Source organism: Physeter macrocephalus, chromosome 19 (genome assembly GCF_002837175.3).
Source record: "Physeter macrocephalus isolate SW-GA chromosome 19, ASM283717v5, whole genome shotgun sequence".
Lineage (NCBI taxonomy): Eukaryota > Metazoa > Chordata > Mammalia > Artiodactyla > Physeteridae > Physeter > Physeter macrocephalus.
The window spans coordinates 49,310,213-49,336,588 of record NC_041232.1 but is presented as its reverse complement, the minus strand read 5'-3'; the positions used below and the strand labels follow the sequence as shown (position 1 = coordinate 49,336,588).

The 26,376-nt window shown below is 46.1% G+C and overlaps 1 protein-coding gene across 14 annotated transcripts in view; it reads right to left on the bottom strand.

Moving 5' to 3' along the window:
* The window catches only part of FHOD3 (formin homology 2 domain containing 3), a 546,814-nt gene that overhangs the window by 112,127 nt on the left and 408,311 nt on the right, over window positions 1-26,376 (bottom strand). For all 14 annotated transcript variants that reach the window (XM_055080580.1, XM_055080572.1, XM_055080570.1 and 11 more), the window contains 2 exons: window positions 12,140-12,436; window positions 3,359-4,239 (listed from right to left, as the gene is read on the bottom strand). In XM_055080580.1, coding sequence (XP_054936555.1) covers window positions 3,359-4,239; window positions 12,140-12,436 — 1,178 coding nt within the window. The remainder of the gene's footprint in view (window positions 1-3,358; window positions 4,240-12,139; window positions 12,437-26,376) is intronic.

The window sequence follows — 26,376 nt, the reverse complement described above, 5'->3', positions numbered from 1 at the left end:
GTCAGAATGGCCATCATCAAAAAATCTAGAAACAATAAATGCTGGAGAGGGTGTGAAGAAAAGGGAACCCTCTTGCACTGTTGGTGGGAATGTAAATTGATACAGCCACTATGGAGAACAGTATGGAGGTTCCTTAAAAAACTGAAAATAGAGTTACCATATGACCCAGCAATCCCACTGCTGGGCATATACCCAGAGAAAACATAATTCAAAAAGACACATGCACCCTAATGTTCATTGCAGCACTATTTACAATAGCCAGGTCATGGAAGCAACCTAAATGCCCATCGACAGACAAATGGATAAAGAAGATGTGGTACATATATACAATGGAATATTACTCAGCCATAAAAAGGAACAAAATTGGGTCATTTGTAGAGACGTAGATGGATCTAGAGACTTTCATACAGATTGAAGTAAGTCAGAAGGAGAAAAACAAATATCTTATATTAATGCATATATGTGGAACCTAGAAAAGTAGTACAAATGAACTGGTTTGCAGGGCAGAAATTGAGACACAGATGTAGAAAACAAACGTATGGACACCAAGGGGGTAAAGGGGGTGATGGTGGTGGTGGTGGTGGGATGAATTGGGAGATTGGGATTGACATATATACACTAATATGTATAAAAGGGATAACTAATAAGAATCTGCTATATAAAAAAAATAAAATTCAAAAAAAAAGCTATATATATTATACATATATAATATATATATATCTCCTGCTGGGAGATAAAAGTAGATCCAGTTCCAGAAACTATTTGGAAAGGAAATCAAAAAGCACAACATCTGTCCTTATCATTTCCATTAAGTGGTCACCAGCCTTGGATCTGGCACATGAATCTTTAGAGGTAACTCGGTTGGTCATAACCATGCCCTGTAACTCTAGTCTGGTGTAAGTTTTCTGATGGAAACTACAACTGATTCCCTTTGCTCTGTGCTACCTTGTGAAGTCTATTTTATTTTTGATGCACTCTATTGCGTTTAATGAAAAACTTCTCATGACCCAGAATTCGGAAGTGGCTGTTTACAGCTGAGTTTTATGAAAATCACAGTCAAGGATTAGAAACAGAAGTAAAATTGGTTGTACCTGTATGGGTAACATACACATAACAGGTTCAATGCTCCAGTTTGCATTCTCACCTTTTGTAACATTTATCAATTAACTCCTACTCACATTTCCTAGCCTCCCAAGATGGTCTCCTGGGTCCCATTGTAGAACATTCTGGAATCTGTTTGGTAAATTTTTCAATATATTAATTTTCCTCTTATGCTCTCACTTTATAAAAACTAGGCGAACATTTGTCCTTAAGCTGGGAAATAAAGGATTTTAAGAGGTTGCCACCTACTTCAAGCAAGACTGGAACTTTGGGCTACTGAGAGAGCACCAACCAGGCTCTTATCACCGATCACAGTGGGATCAAGAGAAGGAGGCGGGGGAGGTGAACCCATTTTCTGTATTCTCAAGGAAGCTTTTAACTTTGCCATTTCCTTTGTAAAAATGAAGTCAGAAGTGCCTTCACTGCCAAACTGTTACTCTTCTATTCTTCCCGCCCTGAGTCAAGAGCCAGCCTCCCCGTCAGCAACCTCTGAGGCTGCGGAGCAACCAGGGAAAGCCCAGAGGGTGCAGGCAGCCAGGCGGGATGATGGAGACGGGCCAACCAGATCAGCGTGTTGGAGCGTGAAGGGAGTGAGGGCACATCCCGGGTAACTCCCGGCCACCACGCCTGCTGTTTCAACCCCGCCAGGCCAGTCTTCTCCTAGATGCCAGGTCTGACGGTAAGAATTGAAGGGGACATGAGGGTGGCTCATCACCACACGTGACCAGTCCTGGGAAGTCAGGACACAGAGACACCAAGAGCAGGTGCCCAACGTCACTTCCCTTGGTGTCATTTTCTAGAGAGGACAAGAGGGGGTCTACTTCCAGTTGGAGAAGAGGACTGACGGCATGATTTTCTGTATTGGATCCTAGCAGCTTGATTTGTAAACAGGAGAAAACTTTAATTCTGACTTGGGGGTGGGGTGGGGTAGGGCTGGAAATGGTTTAGATTCACATCCTTGCTGGGACTGGGCAGAAATCATTGCCAGGGTAAAAGCCAACTCAGGAAGAGCAGCAGGTAGATCCAGACCCCCAGGCACAGGTTTTAACAGGAAGTTGGCCACTTACAGCTCCCGCCCTAGCCTTTCAGCATAACACAGGGGTGACAGGCGCTAACTCCATCACTCGGGTCCTCGCCTGAAGGACACTCCTGTCCTGAGGATGCTGTACATACTTTTTGATTCAACCTCAGTGCCCGATTGGCAGGTCAGGGAGCCCAACTCAGGCATCTTTATACTCACCCAATACTATGCTAAATGAAGCAACCCATGGAGCTGGAATTAATTCACGATAATAAGTTCTTACATGTTTAAACTATACTTTACAAAGCGTTTTCTCTTACCCCTAGTTCCTGAGAAGACAGTCTTAAACCTGTTTTAAAACTGTAATATACCCAGAATCACAAGTTTTTTTTTTAAAAACCAGTTCTTTAAGATATGTAAAGGAGGCCCTATTAATGCAGTGAATTATGAGAAATAAAATCTGTGTATCATGCAGCCTCTTCATCAGTGTTCATTACCCATGGCTTTACCTTTGATGTCCAGTAGCTTCATGTACAGAGCTTTCCATTTATAAAAGTGGATAGAATATCTCTGTTAAAAATATCACAGCAGCAATGCCTACAGGGTTCTCAAACATCTATGAAAAATAAGAAATCTAGATACATGTGTAATGTTTACAGGATGCTAACTATATGGTTACTTGGAAATATCTAGATAGTTGCAGCATGCTGACTCTGCCAGGGGATTATCTGAAGAGATGCCACGCGGATTACTGCCTTTATGAAAGCACTGTGTGGTTACAGCTGAGGTTCAAACTACTACTATCCACCATAAACAACAAAGGTTAAGTGTGAATAAACACATCACCGGGACGAAGTCGGTATGTTTGATTAATTAGCAAGCCTACTTTCCTCTAGAGAATGTCAACATCTGCTGTCAGGCCATACTAACATTCCCTGGGGTAACCCTTTTGTTTCTTCCTCGAGGTTACTGGGTTCTTTGAAAGCTATTTCGCCTGTTGGTGTTAGTAAGCTGCTGTCCTTGTTAGCAATGAAGTGTCCCTTACGCATTTAGCTCACACCTAGCACGTGGCACTGAGAGTACTGTATTAAAGGTCAGATTTTTATACCAACTGCCTTTTTTAGCAAATAGCAAGAGCAACATGAAGGGCATTTTATGTACAACAAATCTCTCCGTTCTACCCAACAGCTGAAACTAACTCTGCAAATCAAGAGGCATGCTGGATGCTAGCGGTACCTTGGAGACGGCCAGTTCCTTCGATTTAGACTCAAACAGGTGCTCCAGCTTGGAAGTGTCCACCTTAATAGGTTCCAGTTTCGACCACAGGAATTCTCTGCAGCGGCCGTTGTCCTTACACGGCCACTCAAAAGGCCTCACTTCATTCCAGAACAGACGGATGGTTTTCTTTTTCTTGGTGAATGCTGGCTGACCCCTGGGTACCTGGGGCCACCCTAAGCCCTGAGGAGCACTGAATACTGGAGGAGGAGCCAATAAATTACCGGGGACTGGAGGGGGAGGCACGCCGTCCAGCAGGGGCGGAGGGGGAGGGGGCGGCAAACCGAGAAAGGTGGGCGGGGGTGGGGGAGGCAGCCCCGGGGCCTCCCTGTGACCCAGGTCCACGTCCAGGACGTCGATGTCGTCCTCCTCCCCCAGGTCAGTGAAATCCATGTCTTGGATTCTGAGCTCCCGCGGATTGGCCATGAGCTGGTCCCAGATATAGTCAGATTCCGTCTTGGGCTGTGCCGACACCTTCTCCGTGACCTTGTCATTGGGCTCGGCGTCAGGGGAGATGGACCCTCTCCCTAGGTCCCCGCTGTTGAATTTCTCAGCAAAGGCTTTCACGCTGCCCCGATTGTCCAGACAGCCAACGTCCACCCTCCTGACGCTCTCATCCTGGGCCAGAGAGTTGGCCTGCAAGGTGGATATCCGGCTGGCCAGGCTGGCTACGGCCTCCGCCCCCTGCGCGGTCCTCGTGGTCTCGCCCTCCCCCTTCTCCTCATCATCCGTGGGCTTTCTGTTATGGGCATACAGCATGTCCAGCATGAACCGTTTGCTGGTAAGGATGTCGCCACACTGCTCATTTACACCGGCATCCTGAACACCCGCAGACCACAAACCTGAAAAGTTCACAGGAAAACAAAAAATGAGAACATGGCATGGGCCTCAATACTATGAGAAAAGCAACTAGGCAACATGTAGACATTGCACACAGAGGGATTCAGGAAGGCACAGAAATAAAGCAATTGGAGAGGAAGGTGGTCATGCCTGACAAGATGCTCTTTCTTGATCAGAAAGAGATGCTACATCACAGAGCCAATGACCCACTCTAGGACCCAAGACTCTTGTAGGTATGACACTGCTTGTGGCTCTGGTCTAGGCTCATGGGAAAAAATTTCCACACCTTTCCCGCCCACCCATGACAGCTGGTCAGTACCCACCCAGGGTAACTAAGGGGCTTCTGCCCTAACTACACACAGGGAGGCAAGGAAATGCTCCCTCACCCACGGCAGATGTCGGAAAGGCCGTAGAGTTATCCCCCTTTCTCCCCCTACTCCGCCTCTGCACCAGGGCAGCCAAAGTGTCTGGAGAAATGCACAGACCATGCTATTGGTCACACTTTAAGTTCATGGCCACCAGTCTTCAGGTGATGCTGAATGGCGGTCCCATCCATGACCTCTCCTAGATGACTTTTCACACACCTCCACTCTCCTCCAGCATCCCCCACCCAGCTCATCCTCTGCAAGCATGGCCTTGTTTCCTGTTTCAAAAACTTAATAGACAAAGTCAGAGATCTTCCAGGGCCTCCATTCTGCCTCCACCCACCCACCTACACCTGAACCCTGACCATGGCCTCTGTCCTGTGACACTGACAAACCGTCCTCTTAGCGGGGGTCAACCGCTCCACTCGTGCATTTGGAAGCCACTCCAGCAGTTCTCCATCCTGCATCTCCCATGCTCCCCCTACTAGGCCTTCCTACTGGCATATAAACATGGTACAATTTTACCCATTAAACAAAAACAGAAAACCTCACTTGATTCCACTTATCCCTCCACCTATAATCCAAATTTTCTCCTTTCTTTTAAAGGAAAGGTGCTTATAACAGTTGTTTTGCTATCTCCAATTTCTTCCTTTATTCTCTCTTGAACCCAGTCTAGTGAAGTTTTTGCTCCCTTTCAAAGATGCTCCTTTCCGGGTGACCGATGACCTTCCTGTTGCACTAGACGCAGCTGTCGCTCCCTCATCCTTGACTTATGTCCTTCACTTGGCCTCCCAGACATTGCACTCACTTGCTTTGCCTCCTTCTTTTTGGCTGCTCCTTCTCCGTCTCCTGGGTTGGTTCCTCCTTGTCTTTAACACTTAAGTGTCCCTGGACCTCTTCTCTCCATCTACACTCACCTTCTTAGTCACCATCTCATTCAGTCTCAGGGCTTTAAATACCACCTTCTGCCCTCACTCCCATCCACTCACTGAAACTGCTTCTCCTGCAGTCATTTCCTACATCAGACACGGCTACTTCACCCATCTTGCTGCCAATTCCAAAAGCCTCAGAGTCATCCTTGACTTTTATCCTGTTCTTTCACCCCACACAGCAGGGCATCCTGTTAGCTAAATCTTCATGTTACATCCAGAATCCAACCTCTTTTCTCATCACCACTCCTGCCATGACCCCCGTCCGAACCAGCATGGTTTCTTGCCGACGGTAAGCTAGGGGAGCCCCTAGCTGGTCTCAGCTTCCACTCCTGTCCCCCTGCAGTCAGTTCTCAACACCACAGCCATGTGATGTGTTACAATGTCCGACCGTATCTCTCTCCTTAAAGTCTTCTAATAGTGTCACATTTCACTGAGACAAAAAGCCAATGACCTGTCAATGTTCCCAAGCCATGTGTGATCCCACCTTAATTTTCTTTCCTCTCCTACCACCACCTCTACCACTGCCACCACCCCAGATATACACACATGAACCTCTTCAGCTACAGCAGCTCCTTGACATTCCTAGAACCCACCAGGCGTGAGGTGATCCAGCCTCAGGATCTTTGCCCCTCCTGGGACAAACCCGGGTAATCACACGATTTGCTTCTCAACTTCCTTTAGGTCTTTGCGCAAATAGTATCTTCCCAGTGAAATCTTCCCCGATCACCTTATCTAAAATCGTGCAAACCTCCCTCTCCCCATCAGTTTCATCCTTTCCTGCTTCATTTTCTACCCAAGCACTTCTTACTGTCTAATCTTCCACACATTTCCCTTTTTGATTTTACTGTTGCCTTTGCCCCATCACTGGAATGATTATCATTACTTGTTAAGCTGTGTTCCTCCTTGAAATGTAAACTCTACAAGAGCAGGGATTTGGGTTTGTTTTGTTCCCTGTTGTATCCCCAGTACCTAGGATGAATGAATGAATGAATGGTCACCAATGTTATCCCTCTGAATTTGCTTCCTAAGGGCCAGCAGGGCTGTGCAGCGGGCATTTCAGGATGTGAGTTCCATCAGATATCTAGGGCCTGTGTGGATACTTGTTTGGGGAGGGGGCAGAAGACCTAGGCCGTGGACGTGAGCATCAGGAGCTTTCTTTCTACCAAAGAAGAGCCAGATCAAACAGGCTGGGGGAGGACACTGGTCTCTCCCACATAGCTGTGCCTTCATCTTGAGGAGGTATTTACTGGGGAAGCACAGACGCCCCCTGGTGCTCCATTTTTTCCTGTGTAGCTTTGTCCTCTATGTTCTCCTCGACAGTGGCCTAAGCTCACCAAGCGACCGACACCAGAACAAGGAGCTCTTAAGCCCTCTTGTAGGTTGGTTTCACAAACAAAATACACTTAAGCAATAACCACCATCAAAGAGAGAAGAGGTGGCATTTGAGGACACAATGGAAAAACTTCTACAGCTGGTCAGACAGTCCTGTAAATAGGGAGACTGCTTTGATGCCAGGAGGCTGCGGCAGATAAAGTGGCTGAGTCTCTCTGAACAGACTGCCTCACTCTCTCCATTTATTGGGAAATGTTGGCAGTTTCTTATTTTGGCAACAGGGAAAAGAGCATAATCAGGTAACATTTTGAATGCCGGTTTTCTCGTTTACATTCTTCATTCATTTAGGTCTTTTTAAAATCATTATGTAGGGTGCGTCTTTGTCCCTAGTAATTTCCTTTGCTCTGAAGTCTACTTTATCTGATATTAATACAGCCACTCCAGCTTTTCTTTGATTAATGTTGGCATGATACCTTTTCCCAACTTTTAACTTTCCATCTGCCCATGTCATTACGTTTGAAATGAGTGTTGTATACGATAGCATGTAGTTGGGTTGTGTTTTTATACACTCAGCAAATCTCTGTCTTTTAATTGATATGTTAGGGCTTAAGTCTGCTGTTTTATTTGTTTTGTTTGATCTCTTTGTTTCAGTGTCTGTTTCTCCTTTCTTGGTCTTGGGTGGATTACTTGAACATTTTTTAGAATTTCAACATGATTCATTTAGAGTGTTTTTGAGTACATGGCTTCATGTAATTTTCTTAGTGGTTGCTCTAGGTATTACTATATACATACCCTAACTTATTTAGTCTATTGGTATTGATGTTTTACTACTTTGAAGTGTAGAAACCTTACTTCCATTTCGATCCCATTACCCTCCCACTTTTAAAAATACAATTGTCTTAAGTACTTCCTCTACATATACTGAACACCATATATCAAATGTAATTTTTGCTTCCACCATCAAATATGATTTAAGAAGCTCAAGAGTAAAAAGAGAGCATTTTTAAATTTACCCCTATTTTTACCCATTCTGTTGTTCTTTTCTTTCTGGAGTCCCAAGCCTTCTTCTGTCATCATTTCCTTTCTGTTCGGAGAACTTCCTTTAGCCATTCTTCAAGGGTAGGTCTGCTAGTGTCAAATTCTCCTAGTTTTTCTTTAACTTAGACTGTCTTTACTTTCCCTGCATTGTTATAGGCTACTTTTACTGTATATGTAATTCATGGTTGATAGTTCTAGTCTTTTAGCACTTGATAGATGCTGTGCCCCTTCCTGCTGCCCTCCATGTTTCAGATGAGAAATCTGCTATCCTTTGAATTGCTGTTCCTCTATAGGTACCACGTCATTTCTTTCTTTCCAAAAAATGTTGTTTTGGTTTTTAGTTTTCAGAAGTTTGTCATTTGTCTTAGTGCAGATTTCTTTGGATTTATCCTTGTTAGGATTTGCTCAGCTTCTTAAATCTGTAGATTTATACCTTTTGCCAAACTTGGGAAATTTTCAGCCATTATTTCCTCAAATATCTTTCCACACTGCACTCTCTCTTCTCTTATTCTCAGACTCGGATGAAATGAATGTTAGTTTTATTGATATAATCCCATGGGTCCCTGAGGCTCTGTTCATTTTTTTTAGTCTATTTTTTTCTCTGTTATTCAGATTTGGTGATTTCTACTGATCTGTTTTCAAGTACACTGATTATTTTCTTTGTTGTCTCCAATCAACTATATAGCATGTCAAATATTTTATTTCAGTTACTGTATTTTCCAGTTCTATAATTTCCCTTGGGCTCTTTTTTAATATCTCCTATTTCTTTGCTAAGATTATTTTTCATGTATTTCCTGAGCCCTGAGTGTTTGTAACTGTCCACTGAAGCATTATTATGATGACTGCTTTAAAATTTTTGACAGATAATTCCAGCATCTGATTCATCTCAGTGTTGGCACCTGTGGATGGTCTTTTCTCATTCAAGATGTGATTGCCCTACTTCTTGATATGATGAGTGATTTTTCGATTGTATCCTGGATATTTTCAGTATCATCTGATAGACTCTGGATAATATTTAATCTTCTCTTTTAGCAGGTAGTCACCCTTTTGCGGTGTAGCATACAGGGCTTGGTGCTGGTAGATGTTCAGCTCCCTGCTGGGTCCCACTGTCACCACCCAGGAAGAGGGCTGACTCACACTCCCTCACTGCAGATGGGTAGGGTGGAGGTTCAGCGCCCCCCCTGACCCCACCAGCATCTTCCCACCTCCAAGTGAGGTGAAGGCTCAGCTTCCCACCAGTCCCCACTGATTCTGGCTTGGGGAGAACAGAGTGCAGACCAGTCCCACCTCCAACCACATCATTCTACCTTGTTTATACCGGATGGGGATGGAAGCTCAGCTCTCTGCTGTGCCCCCATCAGCATCAGGGACAAGGGAGGGTGCTGGTGGGGATAGAGAATGCTATTAGTCCCCTCTCCACGCCTCATTAAGTCTGGTTCCTTCTGGGTGGGGGTGAAGGCTCAGATCCCCACAGGACCCCACAGACACTACTCTGTTGGAGGAATTGGGACCCACTTGCTTCTACCCTTCAGGGGATAGACTGAGCTCCCCGTTAGGCCAACACTACCCCAGCAGGGGAACTGGAGCACTACCTGCTTATATTGGGCAGGGGATAGAAGACTGGCTCCCTTCTGAGTCCTGCTGACACCATAGGGTTGAGGAGGGGAAGGAACTGCAGAATTGTCACTCCTATTTCCATGGGGGTGCTGTATAGAAGGCCACCTCCTCTTCAGTCTCACTGAAACCACTCGGTTAGGGGGAGAGGTGGGACAGTGGCAAATTTCCCATTAGACCTTATTTAGGATAGAGCACTTATTAACAGCAGAAAAGATTTTCTGTTCTGTTAGGCAACGCCTTTCTCAATCCTTTGGCTAAGGGAATCAGCTTTCCCTGAAGCTTCGCTGCCATGTCGTTCAAGTCCAAAGGCTCCTAGGCAGTCCGCTTCCTTCTTTCCGCCTTTCAGAGTCCTCCTATGATTGGTTGTTCTGTTACATCCAGGGTGCTGGTATTTTAGTTGTAAAAGGGAGGACCTGGGAGCAATGGGGGCGTCTCCATCTTAGCCAGATTCATTCATTTATTCATCAGTGGTTTTATGAGCCCCTACTATGTTCTGGGCACCCAGCTAGGAAGTAAGAACTCACAATGAATAAGACAGACATCCCCATCCTCACAAAGCTTACATTCAAATAGAGACAAAGGACAGTTATACAAGTAACTACAACAAAGTGTGATGAATGCCTCTCACTCTAATGCCAGGGAGTGGAACACATGAAAGCAAAGAAAAAAAAAACCACACATCTGTAATAAGTTGGGTCTCTTTCAAGCCTTACAAATTCATTCTCAAGTAATGGGTACAACCGTTAGAAATAAGACTGGGAATCTCTTTGATTGCCTTTGTGATTTAATTGAGAAGATCCTGAAAAGCAAAAGCTATGGTGACAGAGCTTCTCTGTCTCCACAGCTGCTGATGTGCCCATGAGCAGTGGGATCTTTTAGGAACCAATAAGCCACAACAAATAAACATGGTCACATCTCTTAACAGCACCAGACTGAAGCAGAAAAGTCACTGCAAAGCTCCAATTCCTGGACACCACCAGCTTTTGATAGAAAGTCAATGGTTCTTCACTGGGAGCAGAGTGTCCATTTTTGGAAAGTTGTCCTTATTTGGAAGGATATTGGGCAATCTGATCCAAGAAAGTTCTGTTCCCCGGCTTATTTTTACTAATCCAACTTGTTTATACGTTTTAGGCCTGCTAAACCTAGTTATGATGAATAACACTTAAAGCTACTCATAAGAGACTAAAACATGATTTAAGGCCAAATGATCAAGAAGACTTACCCGACACCCTGTACTGTGACCATAATTACATGAAATGTGAATAACAACAAGTAGAATTTGAGAGTGTAACTGTAATCTGACTTTGAAAGAGATTTAGTATCAATATACGTAATCCTTTTAGCACGTACATCTTCAACCAGACACAAGATTTTCAATGCGATAATTCCTAAGACAAAGTATTTTAAGACCTCCTTTTCCACTGTATAATGGTGACCAGTGATATATAAAATAAAATCTAATAATATAACTGTGAAAACTCAAATATTAACTATTTAGACTAAGCCATTGATTGACAGGTCTCCTAAGAGACATTATGGCTTCTTTCATTCATTCAATCTTTGTTCACTCATCCAGGCTTCAGGGACAATGTATTCTTAATCTGTGAACTAACATATCTTGCCTGGGTCATGCCACTGATTGGCAGGCCCTTGCAGCTGCCGTTTGGGCCTAAGATGTAAGTTCCTTGCGTCTGTGTCACTGTGTATCCTTAATGAAGCCTGGCCCATAAGACATGCCTTCACTGGTGAGGAGAGTCAGTTGAAAGAGGTGGCTTCCTGCCACCCTGACAGTGCACAGGTCATGGGTAGGAAAACCAACTCCATGGCGTCGCATATGAATCATAATTCAAATGATTATTTGAATCGTTTACCATTTCTAGAACCCTCTGTGGCACCCTCCCCAAGTCCCTAGTGAGGACTAACATTCCATTTGATCCCTAAACATAAAGTCACCATTAAACAGGTGAAACTGAATGAATATCGGGGATAACATCAAAAAGGTATGATTCCATAAGAAAAAGCACGTACTTAGTATCTAAGAAAAGAGTGGTCTTGAGCATATTGTAGCAAATTACCTAAATTACATACATTCCAGCTGAGCACATCAAATTGATCTCTGCATGCTGTGAACTGGCAGTTTTTGAAAGTACTCATATGATTCATTTTACCAAATCTGCTCTGGTCTGAAATGTTCAGTCATAGTGGCTTAACATACTTCCTTGCAAAAACTCTTTCAAGGGAGTAGATAACAACATGACATGTCGCTACATTTAAATCAGAAAAAAAGCCACACTTACTACTCACAATTAAACAGTTAGAAGGAAATGAGGAATTTCTCTTCTGGGGTTTGTTCCTCAGGAAAAGTCCCCTGTCGCCCTCATTATCAGGCCCTTTTCCCAGCTGTAGAAGTGACGGTGCAGCCTTGTGGCAGAGGCTCGGGGCCCTTCTGCAGGGCAGGAAGCTGCTGGCTGGCTGAGTGGGGCCACACCCCCCTCCAGACACGGGGGGACAGTCTGGGGAGTGAGCTGGGCCAGCCGGTCAGCTCAGAGGCCAGCAAACCAGGTCCCCTACCCCGGGGTTCCCTGGGATGCGTTCACGGGGAAAGGGGGCCTCCTTACCGGTCCCCCTGTCCCGAGAGCGCTTGTCCTCCTTGTCCTCCCTCTCCAACGTGCTGCTGGAGGATGAGACGCTGGAGGCCGAGCAGTTGTCCCGCTCATTCACTGCCTCGTTCCGCTGCTCCTTCTCGCTCAGGGAGGCTCGCTCTTCAGGCTCTGGCTCCAGGGCCCGCTCCACCTCGCTCTCTGCTCCCGCGTGGGCAGGGGCTAGCTCCCGGCTGGCCGCACCGGCCACCCGTCCCACCTCTGCCTCTGCCTCCGCTTCCGCCTCTGGTTCGGGCTCAGGATCCCCGGTGCTCGCTGGGGGAGATAACAGTGGAGATTATGAGCAGGACAGGAATTTCTTGGAAGCGTCGAGTGAGGGTGAGATTGAACATGAGGCTGATTTCTCCGTGCTGTCTGAGGCAGGCAGAATTCTAAACTGGCCCCTGAGATTCCCGTCCCCTGGTTATTCAAACACAGACTGAGGCACTGCAGGGAAGGGGCCGTGCAGCTGGTGTTCACGTCTCAAGTCTCTTGACCTTAAGATACGGAGATTATCCAGGTAGGCCTGATCTAACCTGGTGAGCCTTTTAAAAGCAGAGTGTTTTCTGGTTAACATCAGAAAAGAATGTCAGAGATTAGAAGCACAAGAAGTATTTAATGAAGTACTTCCCTGGTGGCGTAGTGGTTAAGAATCTGCCTGCCAATGCAGGGGACACGGGTTCGATCCCTGGTCTGGGAAGATGCCACATGCTGCGTAGCAACTAAGCCCGTGCACCACAGCTACGGAGCCTGTGCTCTAGAGCCCACGAGCCACAACTACTGAGCCCGTGCGCCACAACTACTAAAGCCCGTGTGCCTAGAGCCCGTGCTCCGCAACAAGAGAAGCCACCGCAATGAGAAGCACGCTCATTGCAACAGAGAGTAGCCCCGGGCTTCCCTGGTGGCGCAGTGGTTGAGAGTCCGCCTGCCAATGCAGGGGACACAGGTTCGTGTCCCAGTCCGGGAAGATCCCACATGCCGTCGAGCGGCTGGGCCCGTGAGCCATGGACGCTGAGCCTGCGCGTCCAGAGCCTGTGCTCTGCAACGGAAGAGGCCACAGCAGTGAGAGGCCCACGTACCGTAAAAAAAAAAAAAAAAAGAGTAGCTCCAACCTGCTGCAACTAGAGAAAGCCCGTGCACAGCAACAAAGACCCAATGCAGCTAAAAATAACTAAAATAAATAAATTTATTTTTAAAAAAAGTATTTGATGCATCAGTGCTGGTTTTAAAGATGGAGGGGGCCATGTGACGAGGAATGTGGTGGCCTCTAGAAGCTGAGAATGACTCCTGGCCGACAGCCAGCAAGGAACAGGGACCTCGGTCCTGCAAGCACAAGAAACTGAATTCTGTCAATGACCCGAATGAACCTGGAGATGGACTCTTCCCAGGGCCTCCCGATAAGAGCCCAGCCAGCCACTACCTTGATTGTGGCCTTGTTATACCCCTGGCTGAGAACCCAGTTAGCCATGCTGGGCTTCTGACCTACGGAAACTGTGAGATAATATAAATGGATGCTGTTTTGAACAGCTATGTTTGTGGTAACTTGTTACACAGCAACAGCAAACTAATACATGATCCTTTTGCCTCTTCAGGGAAAGAGGAAAAAAGTCCATGGTGAATCAAGCTGATAAGCAAAGAGCAGCCTGATGTTCTATCAGTGGCTAAACCAATGAGGTCCATCACCCTTTGCTTGAATTATGTTTGCTCATAATGTGAAGTTATTCCATACACTTGAAAGTTACTTAGAAGAATCACTCACGGACACAGAACTCTTTGTAAAGCTGTCAAGGCTGGAGATTTGCTGCTCAGGCTCCATGGGTGTCCCCTAGGAAGCAGGGAAATGGCACAGTCTGCGTATGCATGTTTTTGCTGAGCAACCCTCTCAGGTGTGAGCTATGAATGGGTAGCAAAATGATTGGGAATTAAAAAAAAAAATGTCATCTGTGAAGGCCAGAGGAGGACGAGTCACTCCTGAGGGTCTGACCCTCATGGCTTGGCAGAGCCACATTGCTGGAATCCTGGCAGTGCCACCAAGAGCATGTGCACCAGCCCTACGTACATACTGCTCGAAGCAATAGAGATTCAGGCAGGATCGGTGCAGGTAAGGGGCCTGCCCTGACCCTATAAGAACAGGCAGATCAGAGGGCTCTTTCTTTGTGGAGATATCCTGCCAGCTCAGGTGAGCAGGGATGGCTGGCAATGGTGTGCCTAGAGCAGGTCTCCCAGAAGGCCAGGCAGTGGCATTACTATGGGAGAGCAAAGCTCAGGCCTCACTGGGCAGGGGGCCCAGCTGCCCTCAGCGTCCCAGCAAGAAGTCATTCTGCCAGGACTCACTGGGTCCAGAACCCCCGCCCCTCACCTGCTCTCAGGCTGCCTTCCTCAGAGGATGAGTATGGGAATTGTGGGGGGAGAGAGGGAGGCAGTGTAGAGAATGAAATGCCAGCCTCTCCTTACAGCCTGGGTAACTTCCAACCTCCACACGGAAGAAATCCTCCTCCGCGGGAACCGCCCCAGTGCCCTTCAGGTAGGAACTGGGTGTAGACGACAGAGGGACTTCTGCCCGCCCGGGCTTGATGACACATTGTACGTCTTCTATTGGGGACTCCAGCCTAGTACAGGCACCTGCTTCCTGGGGAGAATGGGGGAAATGAGGACGGGGTGGCAAAGGCCCTCTGCTGTCTGCTGGGTGTCCTTGCTGGGTATCCCCAAGAGGGATGGTTTTGGAACTGGTGATAAGAGAGCAAAGTTTCCAGGCTGAGATGCACTGGCTGGCAGTAGCAGGAGGAAATCAAAGGGCACATGACTGTGAACCCGTGTGCTCAAGATGGGTGTGTCAGGCATTCTTCCTTTCTTCTTTCCTTCCTTCATTTATTTATTTAGGCTGCGTTGGGTCTTCGTCGCTGCACGTGGGCTTTCTCTAGTTGCGGCGAGCAGGGGCTACTCTTCATTGCGGTGCGCGGGCTTCTCAATGTGGTGGCTTCTCTTGTTGCGGAGCTCGGGCTCTAGGCGTGCGGCCTTCAGTAGTTGTGGCACACGGGCTCAGTAGTTGTGGCACACGGGCTTAGTTGCTCCGTGGCATGTGGGATCTTCCCGGACCAGGGCTCAAACCCGTGTCCCCTGCATTGGCAGACAGATTCTTAACCACTGCGCCACCAGGGAAGTCCCAGGCATTCTTCCTTAAAAGCAAAAACCAGGCTGGGTACAGGGAAAGAGTGAAAAAACCTTTGAGAAAGATTCCCTTTGGTGCTGAGGGACTTTTTACGGTATTTCTTTTTCATTTGATAATAGAGCATTTAGCAAAGAGAAACAGAACCCCATCGTTTTACTAGCACGGCAAAAGCATAGTTTTAGCAACAGCAGTGTCATCGTTTGGTTGACAGAAAGCATATGTTCTTGCACACATTTACTTCAGAATAGCCACATCAAAACGAGAATGTGTTTCCAACAGCCTAGCATGTGGCGTGCATTTAAGTTTTAATTGGTGAGCATATGGCAAAACTGGCAAGGGTGCCTCTGTGGGGCTTTATCACTGACGGGGAGAGATGGGTGCAGTTGGTTGCCATCAGCCTGAGTCTACTCATCATCCCCAGGAGACTGGCAGACAAAGCAGGAAGGATCCACAATTTGATGGCTGTTTGACTCCAGCCTACATGCATGTTTCCTTCCACTTCAGCAGTGACTCTGGCCCCTGATCAGCCAGTGGTTGCAGGGACAAGTGAGGCAATGGACATGCAAGCTCTAGAAAGCCACACATTCTTGGGAATAAATAGTGTAATTTCATCCCCTTACGTTCCAGCCTTACTTCCTGGAGTCAGACATTTAAATGTGTGATCCGACCGCTGGGGTAGTTTCTCTCTTTCATCACTGCTGGGGAGGAAATCATCTCCAAAACTACCTCCTGACCAGAATGCAGGCTCAGTGTCCACAAGGCCTCACTGCAAATCTGCGGTGTGTGAAGCTGTTCTAATCATGAACAAATTAAATAAAATTCACACACATTCAAGTCAAGCCAAGCCACCAAAGATGGAGAATGGAGCTGATAGAGAGCAAACACGCGTGGCTGCTCATTCCTTGACACCCTCTGCACTGAATACACCAGGCGACACATGTGTCAAGGGCACAACACACACCCCTGCTTTCAGAGGGCTCACCACTTGGCTAGTGACAAGGGACATAAAATCCTATCAATGGGGGTCACGGTGGTACGCGGCCAGGCACCCAAGTGAGGGCCCTGGGTACCAAGTAGCAGGGAGTCCCTGGAAAGGACCCACGGCTGAGCCCTCCTCGAGCTGTATTAATCAAACACAGGAATGACAAGGCACAAGTTCTCTGGGGACCAAGACTCTGCCTTCCTCTCATGTCCAAGGGCCCCCAGTGTGGTCTTGGGGCCAGCATCTTCTCACAAAGTTCTCATGGACACTTAGGAAACACTGTGAGACTACACACTGAATCCCCGAACATTTCTGCCCGCCTTCCTATTCTCTTTCATCAGGACCTCGGTCACCAGCAGTCCCCTCCACATACTCACAACCATTCCTTCTGGGTCATTGCCCTAAGACACACCAGCTGCCCTCTCAGAAGACCTGGGAAAAAGTATCATCTACCCTTGCCGAGTCCCCTGGAAATAGGAGGGACCATGAAAGTCTGCAGGAAAAGTCCTCAAGGGAGCTAAGATATTTGTCAATACCGAGGGATGAAAATTGCTCACAACTTCTCACTGATACCCAACAACAGTACCAGTGGTGAGAGGCACATGGACACACAAGACAGACCCAGCTCTTGTTGTCATGGAGGTTACTGGGATGCTAAGAGATCCTACATGTCACCCGTGGCCTCAGCATGGCAAAGGTGGGCAAACCCTAACACCAGCGGACACAGGGAAATTCCAGCCCCTCAGCTCCCACCAGACACAATAAAAAAAACATTTATAAACATGATGGATATTCTAAGAGCAAATTCATGTTGCCCTGGGAAGGTCTGGCAAGGGTTTTTGCAAAGCCTAGGACAGGTCATGAGTCTCTGTGCCAAAAGGACATTTAAGCAGAGTCTCCAAGGATGAAAAGGAGTTCAAGAGGGAAAGCTGGACACAAATGTTCTGGGCAGAAGGAAAGAGCACATGCAGCCGGGAGCACAGGGTGAGGAGGAGGAATGAAAGCTGTCCGGTGGCAGTGGCTGGGGCAACGGGCCTCATAAGGTGAGTTAAGGACCCGGGGCTTTACACAAAGGGCAGTGATGACTGCTTCACGGAGAGACAGGCCACATTTCACTTTGTCTGAGAGGACCCCTGACTATACCCAAATCACAGGCAAACCACACTTCCGGCTGGGACACCTGAGGTGGGCCTGTAGCTTCAGAGGAGGCTCTTAGTCAATGTTGGGTGAACATTCGGGAAGCAAACCCCGCAGACAAAGAGACTGAGGAGGAAGAGGTGAATGCCAGTCAGGGGGCCTCAAGAGAGGAAGAAAATGAATAAATGGCATCAGTGGAAGAACACATGGGTAAGTGACAGAGATTCTGGACAGTGGGAAGAAGTTTTCCATCCCAGGATGCCCTGGAGGAAGCAGTGTGTTTGCATCCGAGGAGAGCAGGGGTACTGCAGGCCTGTGGCCCCCTTTGGGGTGCTGTTCCTGAGCCCTGCGCACCAACTCTCTACTAAACCCTCAGACCCCTCTGTGGGGAGGGGTCTCTTACCGCCCTCAGAAAGCTGAGGCTGGGAGGGAACAGCGAAGGCCTAGGCCCAGGTGCCCAACAGCCCTTCTCCCCACGGTGGGTGCGAGCTTGGAAGTGAAATGAGGACATGGCAAGAAATGCCTGGCAACATAGAAGGCGTCCAGAACTGGGATCTGTCTTGCTGGACCACAGCCTGAGAGAGCAGACTGATGGGATCTTGGCATTGAGAGAACATACTTAGCAAAGGCCAGAAAAATGTATTTGGCCAGAACCTGCACTGACCTGATTCAGAGAACTTTAAACTAAATTTTAAGGTTGGAGGTGGGGGAGTATAAGGGAGGAGAAAAAAAAAAAAACCAACAAAACAAAATTAAACTGTATAAAAGGATATGGTAAGGGATAACTCATGGAATGTGGAAGATATAACAGGAAGGAAGAGGTCCATGGTATATTCAGAAGGAAGTAACAAGGAACCTGGTCTGCCAGCCTGTGGGGAAGGACCCATAACCTGAAACGGCCACTAAAGGGAATTCTTTATCCAAAGGAAATAGACATTACAGGAGAGAGAGGCTGGGGAGCCAGGGTAGGAGCCCATCAACGTGAGAACCACAGTGAAAGAGGGAAAACCTGTGTGTTTGTTGAGAGAATAAAAAAGGGTGCCCCGTCTGATGACTGGGACGTCCCTCATGCAGGTCACGACACTGGGGTGAGAAGACGAAAGAGCAGGCCTTGAGGATTTCAGCTCATACCCTGTTCCAAGTCAGCCGGGGCAGACATTGACTCAGACTAGCTAGTTCTTTGTCCCTTTAAGAGCCCAGCACCAACTTCTCATCTGATCCGCAAAATCTTACTCGACATCCGGCCCCGTTTGGCCTTAAGTGAAGTAAAACTAAATGCTACCGTCTATAGAGTGCCTTCAACACACTGGTGCCGTCCTAGGAACTATAGACATGTCACACTATTTAATTCTCAGGCCAACAATATGAAGATTAATGTTCCCATGTGAGAAATGAGGAATGATGTTCGGAGAGGTTCAGTAACTTGTCCAGGGCTACACAGCATACTGAATACTCTCGGCCTGCTCTTCTAGACCCATTCTTTGTGCTGCTTTGTGCCCTGGGAGGCTGGTCTCTGCAGAGTTTGCGTTCCCTCTCACTTTCAGACGGGTCGGCCCCGGGAGGTACCTGAAAAGCTAGGAGGAAGGAGAGGCTGGCGTATTTATGTTCCTGGTCTCTGTATGGGGGGCCACTTTGGCAGAAGGTGTCAGGCCAGCTTTTCTGTCCCCAGCGCTCCCTCCCAAGGCTACAGCTCTTACCAAGTCCTAGCTGTTCACTAAGTTTTTCCAGGCCTAGAGGCAGAAACAGTGTTGGCAGTTTCCCACTGCTGCTAGTCTCTGGGTGCTTCCCTGCCCTCTGATGGTCCCGCGACCCTCTCCACACCTCTGCAAACCGTCCCTTCACTGCCTGCCTGCGGGCACCCTCTGAGCATGCGCTATCTACTTCCAACGAAACCTTGCTGATGAGCAGAGCTGGGATTTGAACTTGGATTGGCCTGATAGAAAAGCCTGGGCTGGGGGCTTCCCTGGTGGCGCAGTGGTTGAGAGTCCGCCTGCTGATGCAGGGGACACGGGTTCGTGCCCCGGTCCGGGAGGATCCCACATGCCGCGGAGCGGTTGGGCCCGTGAGCCATGGTCGCTGAGCCTGCGCGTCCGGAGCCTGTGCTCTGCAGCGGGAGAGGCCACAACAGTGAGAGACCCGCGTACCACAAAAAAAAAAAAAAGAAAAAACACACACTTATGGGCTTCCCTGGTGGCGCAGTGACTGGGGGTCCGCCTGCCGATGCAGGGGACACGGGTTCGTGCCCCGGTCCGGGAGGATCCCACATGCCGCGGAGCGGCTGGGCCCGTGAGCCATGGCCGCTGAGCCTGCGCATCCGGAGCCTGTGCTCCGCAGCGGGAGAGGCCACAGCAGTGAGAGGCCCGCATACCGCAAAAAAAAAAAAAAAAAAAAGAAAAGCCTGGTCTGTTAATCATGATGTTATACTGTGCGGTGGGTGACTTAAGCCACAAAGGACAAGTATATAATCATTCCTGAAAGAACAAAACAACACAAAACAAAAAGTGGGCACAAATGTTCCAGCTCTGCTTTCATCAATGTCCCTGACAGCTGAGTCCAGAGTGTCCAACTGGAATCTCCTGTCATGCAATTTTTCTTTGAAGAGATAAATTGCTGGTAGAAAGATCTGAACTTAATAAGTCTTTGGGTGGCTTCAATTGATTTCAGTCTGTGATGGTGTCTCGATGACTTTGCCAGGACTTGGCTTTCTGGCAGGTCTTATGAAACTGAGGGCTGGGCCAGCCAGTTCTATAATAGTTGCTCCAAACTGTGTAGATTCCAGGGACCTCCCCCGTTCGGAGCTAATAACTAACACCATCGACTTTAAACTTGTGGTTTAATCATATAAATGTGAAAAAGGTCCCATGAGATGAAGCTCACAACTTTGAAAATTCTTTAGATTTTGCTCTTGGTGTTGGGCCAATTCTTGCTAAGCTGTTCACTCAGATTCACTCTAGAGCAGGATTTCTCAGACTCAGTACTTTGGATATTTGGGGTCAGATAAGTCTTTGTTGTGGGTGGCACTGTATCCTATTATTCTGTGCATTATGGGATATTTAGCAGCATTCCTAGCTTCCACCCACTGGAGGCCAATACTACTTCCTCCCCAGTTGTGACAACCAAAAATGTCTTCAGATGCTACCAAATGTCCCCTGGGAGCAAAAAATCACTCCTGGTTGAGAATCATTGCTCTACAGGAATAGTTTCATTAGGATGGGCACAAATTCAGCCTACTTCAGCTTTCCAAAAAGACACTACCTGCAAAATACTGATTCATGGGTCTAATGAATTTGTATGCCTTCAAAATTAAGCCCAGCTTTGTCCTCAAAATTAGAGCTAGATCTTCCAAACAGGTTCGGGCCTAAGCCACCTCTTAAGATGAAAACCACATATGGTCAAAATTACCTTCAAAAGTCCTTTTGGAAGATGCCACCTTGTAGGATCCCACACCCACCCTAAGAGTTCTGACAATCCAGGTTTTCACCGAGCTTCAGTGCAACGGTGTGAGAAGTCCTGTGCTTATAGTCACGGGCCATGTTATCTCCAAATACAGGTCCTTAAACTCTTAAATCACACTGGGTGCAGCAAGTTGTTCAAATGACAAGACGCACATGAGAGTCAGGAATGGCTCAAGAAAAAAACACATCCATGGCCCTCATGTTGTGCTCACCTGGGGACACACACCTGAGTTGTATGTTAAGCAGGATTACAAGCACTATTTAAATTATAATTTTCTCTCCCCCCTTTTGCCCCTCAGATTATGCTCCTGATTAACTTCACTTGGTTAAACATGTATATGATATAACTCTACTGTAATATCATATAGGACAAAAAAAGAAGCCAGTTTCAGTTCCAATTATTGTAATATTGATTAATATATAGATTCTATTTTACACTAGAAACAGAAAATGAAAAGAAATTTAAGAGGACCATATCATTTATTGCCTGTTGTTACCTTGAACTCAAACCATATGACCCCAAACATCAACCCACGGTTATAAAGACTTCCTTTGAGCTTATTTAAATTCTTCTTCTCAAGTCAGATAGATAGGCCTTGTCTTGGTTCAGTGTCAAACAAGGATAGACTCCAATATGCGTTCATCCTTCCGTTCCCAGTAGGGCTGGAGAAGCTCCTGGGTTAATGACATGCCCATTTCCTTACAAGAGAAAATAGAAAGACAAGCCCTTCCTCAAGGATGAAGACACTGTCTAATTCCAAACCGGCAATGCATTTCAACAGCACCCCTAGCTCCTGTCAAGTCCCAGACAGAAACAGCAGTGACATCAAAACCCAAACTGCTATTTTGGAAGACATACACTAGCATTAAAATGGATGGTCCTGAATAATAACAGCTAGCAAAAGAGTGATCAAACTTGAGGTTTTTGGCTAATTCAGGCTTACCAGGATGTAGCTGCTCTTAATGAGATGTTCTAATGTGATTAGTAGCAACATTCATTCATCCTATAAATACTTACTGAGACCTCCCAGGCATCAGGCCTTGTGCTAGGCACAAGGAAGTCAGATGTGAAAAAATATCTTCCCTAAAATATTTTTCAGGCTAAAGTGGCCTCTTAGGTAATATCCAAGAGACATTATAAGATCAAAACAATCAATATCTAAAGAAAATGTTAGCTCTTCCTGCCAGTAGAGTCTGACCAAGCCGAAGCAGAGCCAGCTGGCCTGCAATTGGGGTATGACTAGAAATCCCACTTTTAAATTCTCATGCCTAAAAGTTGACCCTTCCTCACTTACATCTAGTCACTAATGGATGTGGCTTTCCACTTAGCCAGTAATTCAGTTTATTTGCACATGTTAGCAAATTTATTCACAAAGAAATGGAGAAAAATTCACTTAAAATAAGGAGTATTTTTAAAGGTAGTTGAAGGAATATCTTAATTGTCAATTTGTCAAGAGTCATCCTCTGAATTTTCTCCCTCTTTTAGAGTTAGATCCTGAGAAAGAAATGTTCTACGTACATTATGTTGACTTTCTGCCCGAGTTCTCTGTCTACATTAGGCCACCAACATTTCTTCAGTCTTTACAGAGGGGCCTATATAGTCAAAGATGTGCCCTCCATCATGGTCCGTGCGATAAATTTCTGCGTACAGGGGAAACAGCTATCTCTGTAGATTAATGTACTTGCTTACTTTTTTTCATTTATTAGCTCATAAAACATTTCCTGAAGGCTTATTCTGCTTCAAGCACTGGAAGATAACGAAGGTGAGTACAGGCACTAGCCCTCCTCTGAGAAGCACACAAAGGAGAGAGGACCACTTGTTGTGTATACAGTGAAATAAGTCCTATATCCCAGGCATGCACAAGATGTAAGGAAAACACAAGAGAGGGCTCAAAGAGGCTTTAGAGAAGATGCTTCAACTAGATGGATAAAAGTCCAGTGGGCACCCCATGGGTGAAGGCACTCAAGTACAGAGGCACGCCTGAGAGAATACAGCACTTTTCCATGACTGAGGGTGGTTTGGTCCTCATGGACAATAACATGTAGAGGTGGTTATGGTGGTAAGAGACTGGCTGTAGGATTGGATAACCAAGAGTCTTGAGTGCCGATCAAGATCTTACCTTTACATTGTCGATGATGGAGAGTCACTAGAGGATTTTAAAAACAAGATATAGACATGATCCTTTTTTTTTTTTTTTGGCTGGGCTGTAAGAAGAACCTGGAAGAGGTGAGATATAGTAGAAGCTACTGAAATGGTCCAGATCAGAGATGGTTAAGATCGGGACTAAGGCATTGACAATGCAGAGGCATGGGAGAGGGCTGATTTGAGAGAAAGGAGAACATAAACATTTGGTGATTGACTTGATGTAGCGGTGAGCATTGAGGGGGGAGGCAAAGTTACATGTCTGCTTCCAATTTAAATAACTAGGCCAGGAGAAATGGTCTTAACCAGATGAGGACTAGGAGGTATGAGCAGGTTTGGCAGTAGGGGTTTTATGGGTGAGAGATGAGTGACATCTCCCATCGAAAAGCCCCTGACTGGCACTTGGTAAGTCTGAAGTGTCTAAGGAGCATTCAGATGGCGATGCCTAAGAAGGCTGGATACATGTGTCCTGAGCTCAAGAAGGCCACGGCTGGAGATGCAGACCTGGCGGTTTTTAGCACTTGGTAGGTAGTTAAAAATTCACAGATGGGGATGTGGAGGTGCAGCCAGAGGGTGTGGCATGAAGATAGGGGGTTGCTGGGGAAGGAATATTGGAAAACTCTGACACTTAGGCAGCAGCTAGAAGAAGAGTCAGTAAGAAGATTGAAACAAAATGCTGAGAAAGGTTGAGACAAAATGATGAGAAAACAATGATGACAGAAGTAGAAGACATGAAAGCCCGATAACATGTTGAGTCTAGAGATTATCTAGAAGATACACAAGGATACAGAGCTGCTGGATCTAGAAAGTCAACAAAAAGCTACTGGAACTTCCCAAAGTACCTGGTGGAGGCAGCTTCTTCAGAAGACATTACAGCTTTGGAAAGCTCTAAAGATTCACTGAACGCAGGAATTCTCTTGAAAAAGCACACTTTTAGGGACTGGAAAACCAATGTTTGATTATCTTGCCACACTGCCAGCATTGTATCATTCTGTACAAATGCTTTATGGGAGTGGGTGGGGGAAAGACAGGGGTGTGGAGGAGGCAGAGGTGCTGGGGAGAAAAGAGGAGTGGTGGAGATGGCGGAGTACAGGTCAAGCACAGATAAAGGTGCTAGAAGAAACCTGAGAGTTATTCTTCTTTGCTATTTCCAAGACTCTGGAAATTTGAAGTACCACACTGACTTAAGAATGTTCACTGTCCCTAACTGTGGAGGGCCTTCTGACTATACCTGGAAGCATTTACCCAAGGCTTTTACCTGGGATGAAAGGCACTGATGTCCTTCCAGATTCCCCGGTAGCACCTCCAGATGCAAACAGTGCCTGCTCCAGGCTGGGTTTTACAGCTCCTGATGCTCTTTCTTTTTGTCAAATAAGAACAAACAAGGTAATGGCTGTTTAAAACTTGAATTTTTTGTTTACATTAAACAGATCTTAGGATAAAAGTCTGATTGTAAAGGTTGGTTGAAAACCATTATAACCCAAAACTTGGAAATTATTCTCCATGGGTCTCTCATGTTTCTGGGGTCTTACAAGCTGATGCATTGAAAGCCTTTGTTCTGGACTATCTTTCTAAGGATGTGTGCATAGCAAATAGCCTTGCAAGACAGAGACAGAGTCTGCTCTGGAGCTAGCTACTGCCTGGTTTATTGCACACTGTGATCAAGATCATATTTCCCTCTGGGACAAAGGGAAGTCACGCTTACTGCCCAATATAAGATTTGAGGTCCTTAAACTCAGGGTTCCACTCAGTGTGTGTGCAGGTATCACTTGGGCTTATTCACATCACCTTGTGGAAACTGGGGCTTGGAGAAATGGCACAAATGCTGATATTTTGGCTACTACTATTGCTATGAGTAATAAAGTCCTTTGTTTCTGACCCAGGAGTTTCGTGTCTTCTGCCAACATCCATGAGATAACAGCGCACTAATTTACTAGCTTATAAGTAGGGTAAAGTCTCAGACCTTTCACAGATTTTGATGCCTATTTGCCATCTATGAAATTATCATGCTGATCATATAATATCCTTGTTTTAAAACTTTCCCAATAAAAAGAACTACAGTCCTGCAGCCTGTGGAAAAAAACCACATTCACAGAAAGTCAGACAAGATGAAAAGGCAGAGGGCTATGAAACAGATGAAGGAACAAGATAAAACCCCAGAAAAACTAAATGAAGTGGAGATAGGCAACCTTCCAGAAAAACAATTCAGAATAGTGATAGTGAAGATGATCCAGGACCTCAGAAAAAGAATGGAGGCAAAGATCAAGAAGATGCAAGAAATGTTTAACAAAGACCTAGAAGAATTAAAGAACAAACAAACAGAGATGAATGATACAATAACTGAAATGAAAACTAAACTAGAAGGACTCAATAGCAGAATAACTGAGGCAGAAGAACGGATAAGTGACCTAGAAGACAGAATGGTAGAAATCACTGTTGTGGAACAGAATAAAGAAAAAAGAATGAAAAGAAATGAAGACAGCCTAAGAGACCTCTGGGACAACATTAAATGCAACACCATTCGCATTATAGGGGTCCCAGAAGGAGAAGAGAGAGAGAAAGGACAGGAGAAAATATTTACAGAGATTATAGTCGACAACTTCCCTAACAGGAGAAAGGAAATAGCCACCCAAGTCCAGGAAGCGAGGCGAGTCCCATACCGGATAAACCAAAGGAGAAACACACCGAGACACAGAGTAATCAAATTGCAAAAATTAAAGACAAAGAAAAATTATTGAAAGCAGCAAGGGAAAAATGACAAATAACATACAAGAGAACTCCCATAAGGTTAACAGCTGATTTCTCAGCAGAAACTCTACAAGCCAGAAGGGAGTGGCACGATATACTTAAAGTGATGAAAGGGAAGAACCTACAACCAAGATTACTCTAACCGGCAAGGATTTCATTCACATTTGATGGAGAAATCAGAAGCTTTACAGACAAGCAAAAGCGAAGAGAAATCAGCACCACCAAACCAGCTCTACAACAAATGCTAAAGGAACTTCTCTAAGTGGGAAACACAAGAGAAGATAAGGACCTACAAAAACAAACGCAAAACAATGAAGAAAATGGTCACAGGAACATACATGTCAATAATTACCTTAAACGTGAATGGATTAAACGCTCTAACCAAAAGACACAGGCTTGCTGAATGGATACAGAAACAAGACCCATATATATGCTGTCTACAAGAGACCCACTTCAGACCTAGGGACACATACAGACTGAAAGCGAGGGGATGGAAAAAGATATTCCATGCAAATGGAAATCAAAAGAAACCTGGAGTAGCAATTCTCATATCAGACAAAATAGACTTCAAAATAAAGACTA